Here is an 11,353-nt window from a genome sequence, read left to right on the forward strand (position 1 = left end):
TCCTTCTTCAGTGCAACTGGGGTTTTTCAGAGTACTGGTTTGTAAATTCACTATTGCTTATAGGGGCCACAATGAATCCCACAAATCTATAGTACCAGATAGCACTACTAAACAATTTCTAATGTACTTTCTGATACATGATGTAAAAAATTGTCTGGAATGCCCAGAAAATGGCCCATCTTGATGTCACAATGCGATGTGTATTACTCCTCCTCATACAAATAGGCAACACAATACAATGCACTCCTGTTACACAAATTCAGGTCCCCAAATTATTTTCCCTGATGTCTATGGTACAAAATTTGCTTTAACAAACAAGGTCAGAGCAAAATTTTCGTTATCACGAAGTCATTTCTGAGCGCCATTGACAAAGAAAAACATGCACAAGACATGGTACTCTATTGCTGTCCTGCATTATAATGAAATGCAGATGCTTGCAAAAAAAAAAAAAAAAAAAAAAATAGAACACATTGATAGTGGTCTGCATCTACAATGTAGGCAAATGCTTCACATTTTAGTGACACAGCTTTATATCGCTTTACAGTATATTCCACTTCTTGTAAAAAAATGCACTGTTACCACGAACTTTTGTCGATACAATCTAATGAAATGAGGTTCGTTTGTGTATACGAACATTCATGGCATCATTCCGAAAGTTCATTAATCCAATAATGATAAGAATCATCATTATTCTGTTCAGTTTTAATAGTCGGAATATGATACACCATAATGGTTTCGTAATCCAAACAATAAAAAAAAAGGTGAGTGTACACTAACAGAACTAACTAGATATATCGCTACGGCGACTGATATGCCTCCGCCATAATGCATGGTTCTCCTAATAGGTCTATAGTACAATGTCTTGACAATGTGTGATGACAGTTTCAAACAACTGGCAAAACATTAAAATGACAGGTTTGACACAAATGTGCTGAATGTTCACTTTCCTAGATAACTAGGTTCAATTGGATGAATGATTTGTCAGAGTGCAGGTATTTGGGGAACTGATGATTTTTACTTGACTTTTGACCCTTTTATAAGTTTATGCATTGAGTAATTTTTCAAGGTATTGAGAAAAAGTATAATTTCATTATCAAATGGGAAAATAGCATTTAACCTGGCCTTTGACCTTTGACCTCACAGTTCCAAAGAGAATCACTGTTAGGTTGAACATGCATAATGTAAGTTTCATGATGATACCTTGAGTTACTTTTGAGATATGGAGGAAAAAGTGCAATTCAGCACTTTCACTTGACCTTTGACCTTTTGACCTTTTGGCAAGAAACCTCCCACAGAATATATATTGGGTAATCAAGTTAAAAAAAACTTCATTCATTGCATAAATATAAGGAAAGTAGTGATATTTTGAGAAGTTGACCTTGACCTTTGACCCCCTGACCTTTGACCCATGACCCCCAACTTCCCTAGATAATCACTGCCCATCGGTACAAGCATATATACTAAGTTCCATGAAGATACCTCGAACCATTTGCGAGATATGGAGAAAAACATGAAATTTCAAATTTTTTTTTCACAAAATAATGTGTGACCCTAAAATCCACACAAAGTATTATCCCCCAAGGATTTACCCTCATACCAAGTTTGATGTAAAACCACCACACGGTTCTTGAGATATCGACAAAAACAAAACGGGACGGATGGACGGACGGACGACCCGAAAACATAATGCCTCCGGCCACTTCGTTGCGGAGGCATAAAAATTACACTCCTTATCGTCTTCAGATTAAATGAACCTTCGGGATAGCAAACTTTTTTATTATTAGATTACGAAACCTTCAGAATACTGAAACTTTTTTCATTTTCGAATTTACAAACCTTTGGGACAATGACATTTCTAACTTAAATTGGAATTATGAACTTTTGAAATAATGAATTTTTGGAAGAACAAAGGGCAAGTCCAAGATAACATGCGCGTTACGTATGGGACATTCAGAGACTTTTATGACCTGAAAAATAGTGTTAATGGCTTTTGATGATATTAAACTTTATCATGGTGATTGATATCTAGGAGAAGTATAATCATGCAAAAAATGGAGAAAAATGACCTTCACAATTATACTCTAGAAGAGAAAATATGTGCCGTTACGTATGGGACCAGAAAAATTTTGTTTTTTTGAACATTTTTTTCAACCTCAAAACTCTCTGAAAGTATTTCATTCTACAACTTGTAACTCACTGTGATGAAAGTCACAACACTCAAGATTATCACAGGTAAGTTTCGTGTCATTAGGTAAAAAGCTCTAATTACAGGTTCTAATTAAAGACAGACATGACATATTACGTATGGGACAGTTACGTATGGGACAGTTTGTCCCCCATTCATTTAGTGTGTGAAGAACCATGTTTATGGGTATTTTGCATACAATTGAAGTAAAATCAGTTGAAACTACTCAAATACTGATCCAGATTGTCAAGGAAACAATATTCCCCAAATATTCACCATCCTAATCATATTCAATCATATTTTTATATTTTTATGACCAACCTGAGTGTGCATGCCCTTTATCCCCCATTCGTTTAGTGTGTGGAGAGACATGTTTATGGGTATTTTGCAAAATAATTTTGAAAAATACCCATAAACAAATTTTTCCATAATATTGAAATGGAATCAGTTGAAACTACTCAAATACTGATCCAGATTGACAAGGGAACAATATTCCCCAAATATTTACCATCATAATCATATTTAATCATACATGTATTCTATATTTTTATGACCAACCTGAGTATGTATGCCCTATTTTTATCAGGATAGTTACTACGGAAAAATTGAATAGTTTAAAGTGTTAACTTCCATTGATGAAGGGCAGTTTGCCATTTCGTTTCAATAAAAAACAACTTGACACAAGAGATATTAATTTTTATAAATTTTAATAAGCAATACCTGCTGCGTGGAACCCAAGTGATCGCGTAGATATATGTCTGTCTAGCAGTCAGGTCATTGATTCGAGTCACACCTCAGTATGTATACCCATGAATTTTGTCGTGGCTATCATTGAAACCTGAATAAGGACAATTACTGTATCACTTGCAATGAAAAAAAAATTCATTTTTCTATATTTTTTTTTTAATATTTATATCACAACCATTTCAAATTGGATCTCAATCACTAAACTTTGAATTCCTCTAGTCTTAAGATTGTATGCTCTTTAGTAATTCATATAATTGGTTTCCAATCATCTCATTAAATGTTGAAAACTGAATCCCCATTTCTACAAAAAACTATACCATCCCTTTAATGCTGATTTTTCATTGTGTACTTTGCCATTTTCCCCTCCCCCTTTCTGAAAATTGTTCAGTCAAGTACATGTATTGTTTAAAGTGTCTATAACTCAAAAAGTAGCTACAATGTTGGGATGCTTTCTTCAGGATGATTGACCATTTGTGTACTGAGAGACCTTCCCAGCTAGCTACATGCATTCACATGCATTATGTATGAGGATGTCCCATACGTAACGCATTTGTCCCATACGTAACATTATTTCAATGCCTAATAAAAAATATTCCTTTTACTGTTTTTTCTTTTTTCTATGGTATTTAATTTCTCTAAACAATAAATTAGAACTTTCCAAAAGGGCATTAATATAACCTTAGCAATTTCAGAATAAACCTAAAAAAATGACCTCAATTTGTTATGTACAAATTATGGGACATCTCATGATAGGACACGAGCTAATTTGCATAATCATTTACATAATCCCTAAATTTTCAGACCAAGTTAAACTATTTGATGAACTTCTTATGTCCACATATTAATCAAATATCATTTGCTTTCCTTTGAATTAATATGAATTTTTATAAATGTCCCATACGTAACGCTGTGTTTCACATTTATGCAAATGAAGCCCTTGAAATTTGCATAAATTTACGTAATATAATTTTTTTGTCCATGGAAATCAAAACTTCAACTCATAAGCTTCAAAATGATACCAAACATGTCAATATTGAGCAAAGATGAAATTTTGCCTTCTGAGGGGACCTTATCTTGGACTTGCCCCAAAGCTTCGGAATAATGATGCCTATTTCATGGACAATTAAAAAACCTTAGAATAGTGAATCCTAGGTTTAACATAACTTTGTACATTGAGTGAGCCTTTTTAGAATAGAGTAACCAGCCTTCACGATAATGAAACTAAACCTTTGGAATGACAAACTATACAAATAGTCAAATCCTAAATTATGACTTTTTATACCTAGAGTATAGCATGTGTTTTCAAACTAAAGCGTGAAAATGGAAACAAGTACAGTATACACTGTATGTTCTCCATGATTTCGATGAAAATCATGAGATACAATGTTCTAGCATCCCATTTGGCATTGCTTTTTAGCATTATAGACTTCTATGTGTATTCAAAATACATATGCATGGTTTCTGTGTTTCCTTTATTTGCATGTATTTTACTTGTATTTGTTACGATGAAAGACAACTGCTGTTCCTGAGGACTTCACCATAATCCTGGGAGTGCGTTGTAGTTGGCCACACGAAGACAAAGTACAACTACAACAAGGTATGTTGTGTAGAATTTACTTGTACACTGTACAAGTTGCAGCTAAATTTTAGTAAAGACTAAACAACAAAGCATACAACCAGTCATCATGACATTCACACACACAAAAAGATTGAGAACCATTAAAATAGGTGTTGAATTATGTGCACTCCATTGTTCACAATGAAAACAAAGTGGGAAAGATAAATTACCAGTAAATGCTACATGTAGTCCAACATGTCCACATTACTAATATTACTGCTTTTGAAAACAGAGCATGGCTTTATGCACATATGTACAATGTACATGATGTAGCTTTTGCTTCTTTTGTCACGGAATATTTTCATGAGATACATGTAGCCAATTTATGCTTCCTGGCTGAATCTCATGCTTTATTTTATTTAATTTTTTTTTTTTTCATAGCAAGAGTTTAATATTTAAGAGCGGGTTTCAAACGGTCAGCACAAGTATATATCGTCTACAACCAGTGGCAGTACAAGAATGTGGATATGTGGAACTGATAAGGTTATTATTTGTTTATCATACTGTGTATAGCTCACCCTCTCTGGAACAGGTCTATGTTGTGAAAGCGTTCCAATTCCACAGAGAACTCTATGGTTGCCTGTAAATCCAACATTCTGCTGTTCTTGCCGTTTCACTGCTACAGAAGAAGTCCTCCTAGGGGATTGTTATTCCATGTTTGCGTTGCAAATTTTCACTAGGATTAGCCAAACATATTTCTGCAGATACTCAGCATGCCATCACTGCCAACTGAAGACCATGTTCCTGAATGAGAAAGTGTACAATTTGTAAAAGGATACAGAGCCACTAATACCGGTAAATAAATCAGAATACAGTACTATACCTAACTAGTTAATGTAGTAAGGCTACAACAACTTCATTTGATTAGACCTTACAACAAAGGAAAAATATGACTAACAGTTAGATTTCTAACGTTAGACCTCTTAGTCTATTAAATCAAGGTTAGGACCTAGACCAGCTAGCTATGAACTACTTAACATGGCCTGGCTACATGTACCAAGAAAAGGGGTTTTCTATAGATCTATAGGCCTAGATTCTAGATTTAGTTCTACTTTGTTTAATGGAGGAAGAAGAAGAGGAGGAGAAGGATCGAGGTAGACGAGGAGGAGGATTGAGGAAGTAAAGGAGGAGGATGATGGAGGAGGAGGATCGAGGATCGAGGATCGAAGATCAAGCCCAAGCCAAGGGCAAGGAGGAGGAAGAGGAGGAAGAGGATGGAGGAAGAGGAGGATCGAGGAGGAGGAGGAGGAGGAGGAGAAGGAGGAGGATGTAGACTAGGAGTAGGAGGAAGAGGAGGATCGAGGAGGAGGAGGAGGAGGAGGAAGAAGAAGAAGACACCTCCTCCTCACCTTGTATCAAAGTTGTAAGTTGTAAGGCACGGACTGGACTATGATGGACTACCCTGCCGTGTGAGGAGGCAGTTTTAGCGGTACGACAGGCTAGGCGATGTCCCGAGCTAAGCAGGGTCTCGAAGACGCTCCAGTGCATAAAACCAGGCAGGTACGAGTGCAAGAGTGAACGTAAACACTGACTTACCGATAGCAATATGGCAATACAAGGCTGTATGTAATCGGGAAGGCTTCCCCCAAAAGTGTGAAACCATCGGTTGAATCAATACTGATCACCGACGAACGAACAACAACAGAATTTTGCACACACGTTTACTCCCTAAATATCGGCGGATTGTTCATGTGTGTTGGTCATATTCAAGACCAACACCGTATGTATCCGAAGTTTGATCAATCAGTAGTCCAACGAGCAGTATTTAGAAAATTGGTAGCAGCTCACAATTCTCGTGATATACGTACCGCGGATACCGGTACCGGTACGTGTGTACTTGTGTATGCGATCGACGATCACTAGTCGAGTATTGGTATCATATCGTGTACGTTGTATTGAATGCACGCACTTACTACGTACATGTACAGTCGTATGGCAGGCATGCAGTTTACAGCAATCATCAATCCATTGAAGTTCGCTCGCTCTCATCTAGCTCGCCGCCGGTAAAGCGGACGTGCGGCCAAGAGAGCCCAATAGATTTTAGCTCGTCCAATGCTAGTTTCGCCCAAAGATTGGCCAGTTCAACTCGGCGGCTCCGTCAAATTCCCACGCATTTTGTTTTCCATGCAAATGAAGAGTTTGTTTGCTAAAACCGATAAGTCCATTTTTGAGGATTTTGAAGTATGGTTTCTGTCATAAAGTACAAAATAATGCCTTTTAAATGATACATTGCTCACTACATAAAGAGGTAAATTTTTGAAGCTATGGTCAAAAGAAGCAAAAATTTCCTTATTATTCTCTTTATTTTTCTTGACCTTTAATCGCAAATATCTCCATTTGGCAAATATGGACTTATCGGTTTTTGCGAACAAACTCTTCAAATATCGTTTTCTTTTGTTTTTTATATATTCTGATGTGTGTTTAATTTTCTTAAAATAAAAAAAAAACGTATCAAAAGAAAAGAAAATGATAGGAGGTGCTTGCGCTTGTCAGCAAATGAAACCCGGAAGTGGCCGAGGAGCCCTTTTTCTTTTTTTTTTTCTTTTTTTTTCTTTTTTTTTTTGCTTATCAGGTGATCGGGGACTGTACAGTGCTGGTTGAGGTGGTAATTCATGTTTTGAACGTTCCTAAGTGAGATAATGAGAAACCCTCTTATGAAATATGAAAGAGCATGTAATTTTAAGAAGGATTCAACGTTTATTTGATGAAAATTGGTTTTCAAATGGCTGAGATATCCAAAGAGTGATAATAATAAAAGGCAACAGGCCACGCCTTTTATTAGGGTCTCTTTGTTTCACCTTGTTTTGGGATATCTCAGAAATTTCAAAACTGATTTTCATCAAAGAATTGCAGGCTCTTTGACATCTCATAGAGTGGTCTCTGAATATTTCGCAAAATGTTAAATGCTAAATCCTCACCTCAACCAGAACTGTGACACACCCTTTAAACCGGTTAACTTTTGTAGCACAGAAATTATTGTCCCCTCCCCTTTACAAATTTCTGGATCCGCCCCTGAATTAATCATGTGAACTAGTGTGCATTTTCCCATACTTCAGTGATTATCAAAGTTCATTCCAACCATTATTTTGTTGTTGTTAACTTTGCTGTGTATACACTGTATCTTGTTTGTCTGTACTCTCCTTTCGTTGCATCTGTCAAAACCTCTGGCATTGGTTTGCTTTCAGCATTGCCTTCAGTTAAAGGGATGGTATAGTATTGGTGGAGATAAGGATTTGGCTTTAGTGCGAGATACCAAGTAACCCCTTACGAAATATACAGAGCATATCATTCTACGAGGAATTCAAATTTTATTTGATGAAATTTGGAATGGCCGAGACATCCAGAAACAAACTAAAACAAAGCATAAACTGATAAAATGTGGGTCCCACCTTTTATTATAGGATCACGATGTATCTCTCAGGTGCCAGGTAAAACTTTATCAGAGGTAAAAATGTCAGAGGTAAAAATTTCAGAGGTAAAAATGTCAGAGGTAAAAATGTCAGACGTATAATGAGGTAAAATGACAGAAGTAAAACATTTTTACTTCTGACTTTTTACTTCTGACGTTTCACTTCTGACGTTTTTACCTCTGACATTTTTACCTCTGAAATTTTCACCTCTAACATTTTACCTGTGACATTATTACCTCTGATATTTTTACTTCTGACATTTTTACCTCTGATATTTTTTTTTTACCTCTGACATTATTAAACCCAACCATATCTCAGCCATTTCAAAACCAATTTACCTCAAATAAAATGTTGAATCCATTCTTGGAATTACATGTTCTTTCATATTTCATATAGGTTTCTCATTACCTCACCAAAAATGTTAGTAACCTTCTAGGTCCCGGCCAAAACCATACGACTCCCTTTAAGTTAAATTAAGTTGTCACCCCATCACTATTGCTTTAGATACTTTTCCTCTTATTCAGTTTTGTCACCTTCACTCTTTATTTCATCTAAAGATATCAACAGAGCTCATCGCCAACCTGATTCGTATTTGTGGCCCTGAGACTGCTCCTATGATGATTCTACTCCATCTCGATCTATACACTGAATGACCTTCTTCACTTATGCATTTGGTCTATTTACTATAAACAACTCCACCTTTAGATGCCCTCCATTCCTTATTTCTCTTGGTTATTGAAAATGATTTGAATACTTTGTGTATTTCTTGTATAGTCATTTTTTTCATTTGTTGTTGTTTTTCTACTACTCTCCCCTACTGAATGTTTTGTGTGTTGTTATGTTGTTTTTACTTTGGTTGGACCCCTTCGAAAAACCGCAATTTGCTGAAAGGGCTATCCATCCTTCAAGTGGTAAATAAAGAAATACAAAATACTATTGTTTATAATGTAGATTACGGTCATTTGTAAATTTGTTGAGGGCGAGTACTTTAGAAGCCTCAGAAAAAAAAAAATCTGCACACCACCAAACTTCTTCCAGATTAGCATATTCATTTGCGTTTTCTGCACTGTTAGATATCAGTGGTCTTCAGTAAAAGGTCGCACTATATATCAAGTTATCTCCCTTTTTAAATACACAATGAGTTCGAAGTTTTATTCAACTCTATCACAACATTTACTTTGACACGCTATACACGGTCAGCATTACCAAGGGAGTAGCCTATCATTTACAGGGGGAGTACCCCATGCGGGCGCCCCTTCCTTTTATGTTTTTGTTAAAACAAAAGAAATAAAGAGAAAAAAAAATGCTCCCTCCTTTAGGTTATAAAGGCGCCCCGCCCCCTTTATGGATTTCCTGGATGCGTCCCTGATTCATATTATGAGATAAATTAGGTTTTAATAGGTCCTGCGAGTAGTATTAAATTGGTGGGTATCAGGAGCCTTTTTTAGTGGTAAGTAGTATGTGGGGGGTTTTTTTTATAACCCCCCCCCCCCAAAAAAAAAAAGGAAGAAGAAGAAGAAGAAATAATAATAATAAATAAATAGATAAATAAATAAAAAAGAAATAAGGGCCGATTGGGCTGTGTTTGGTTCGAGTGAGATACAGTGGTCGTGCGCCAATACCGAATTTTCATTGGACGAGTTGGTCAGTGCCCTTCGAAAGAAAGTCTGCTCCGGTCTCACTCTCTGTGTGTTTGATTGTTAAATAAGAGGTAAAATTTCTTCAATTTCTCTTATACTTCTTATGTCACAATCTGTGAATGAATATGACTGTCTTTGTGTTACAGGATCCTGAGTTTGTAGATCATAGAAACGTTGGTTGCTAAAAATTTGATAAAATGATGGATTACGCGCAGTTTGATGTAGTCCCATACGTGATGAAATGTGTATCTGTTTGTGCTTGGTAAACTGTAGATAAATTGTAACTGCGATCATCAGCAGCCCCAAACGCATAGCGTTATAATACGCTACGCGCTGGATGGGGCTGGTGGCAGCTAGATAAATTGTGACCGTGCATCACAAAACAAACAAAAAGTTGCACACAGTCATTTTGTGTGAGGACTGAAAATAATTGAAATGGGTTAACCTAACCAATCTTGAGTTTTTCATATTTTCTGAAAAACAAATCTTTTTGAAGTTTTTCTAGACCTAGTGTAGTACACAGTCAGTAGAGTCTAGTCTATCAATGGTTATTATCAGTCCGGGAAACCCGCTCATGAGGACTGCTCCCCCGTACGAGGACTGCCCCGCCTCATGAGGACCCCCCGTACACCTCATGAGGCCCCCGGGGGAGGTCCTCAAGAGGACCCCTATTCACTTCTTATTAATCTCACATCTGACGTATAAATTGTCGCAACTTTGTACGGTGATTTTTTGTTACACACACATGTCCACTATCCATGAGGAAAAGAAGAAAAATCCTGTCTGTTTTTTTCTTTAAAAATCGAGTTTTAATCAACCGATGCAGAGCGCCCATCAAAACATGGGCGCCAGCGTGTTCGCACAATGCAAGACTGCCGCACCTAGCGGCCTGATCCGACTGAATATTTTCGGTGCTTTTTTCTGCGGTTCTCACCTCTCCGCGCGTGAATCAGCCTCGTGAAGCTGAAGTCTGACATCTTTTGACACAAATTCGTAACGAGAAAAATAAAATCAGTACTAACCTGATCTTGTGCATATATTCCAAATTACTATTCCACACTGATAGAGTAAGTGGGTACCTGGTACTCCGGTTTGTTAGCAAACTAATCACTTTGTAGGTATGATGGGTTCACATTCTTCGTCAATTCCGCCGTCCGCTAAACTTTGGGCGCTTTTTCTGGAATCCCGCGACGAGACGTCACATCACATCACGCATCCCCATACCCATTAGCATATACAGACAGCGCGCAAGCTGAGATATTTTCAGAGCGAGGATGCAGTACCAGGTATCCTTCGGTGCGTGCGCAAGCTCGCTCTGAAAATCTTACAGCTTGCGCGCTGTCTGTGCTAATAGGTAGGGGATGCTTGATGTGATGTGACGTCTCGTCGCGAGATTCCAGAAAAAGCGCCCAAACTAAAAATCCATGTCTGGCGACTTTTTGTTTGTTTTGTGATGCAGGGTCACAATTGCCGAATGTTCCTCTTTACGTTAGCTCTTTGTTGGCTTGATACTGTTAAATTACAAAGATCAAACTGCCATGGATACGATGTTTATTGAATGTGATGTCGGCAGGCCATCAGTCGAGACCTGACCCCTGGGTAAGACTAAGAGTTGAGTATGTTTAACCCTAACATTAGACTTTCCGTATTGCCATTTTTTTAAATTTAAACTTAATTTTACTAGACTCTAAGTGGTTTAACACGGTTAGACACCGTCACTAGATTTAACATAATTTTCATTATAATTATTGTC

At 37.1% G+C, this 11,353-nt stretch overlaps 1 protein-coding gene across 1 annotated transcript in view; it reads right to left on the reverse strand.

The window, feature by feature from the left end:
* LOC139718102 (protein FAM135A-like) overlaps positions 1-6,292 on the reverse strand; it is a 60,066-nt gene extending 53,774 nt beyond the window's left edge. Inside the window, exons 1-2 of the mRNA XM_071629593.1 lie at positions 6,087-6,292; positions 5,069-5,294 (exon numbers count right to left, since the gene is read on the reverse strand). Coding sequence (XP_071485694.1) covers positions 5,069-5,145 — 77 coding nt within the window. The 5' untranslated portion in view covers positions 5,146-5,294; positions 6,087-6,292. The remainder of the gene's footprint in view (positions 1-5,068; positions 5,295-6,086) is intronic.
* Positions 6,293-11,353: the final 5,061 nt, after the last annotated feature.

Source organism: Diadema antillarum, unplaced genomic scaffold (genome assembly GCF_040938485.1).
Source record: "Diadema antillarum isolate AM-2024a unplaced genomic scaffold, OU_Dant_1.0 scf00000088, whole genome shotgun sequence".
Classification (NCBI taxonomy): Eukaryota; Metazoa; Echinodermata; class Echinoidea; order Diadematoida; family Diadematidae; genus Diadema; species Diadema antillarum.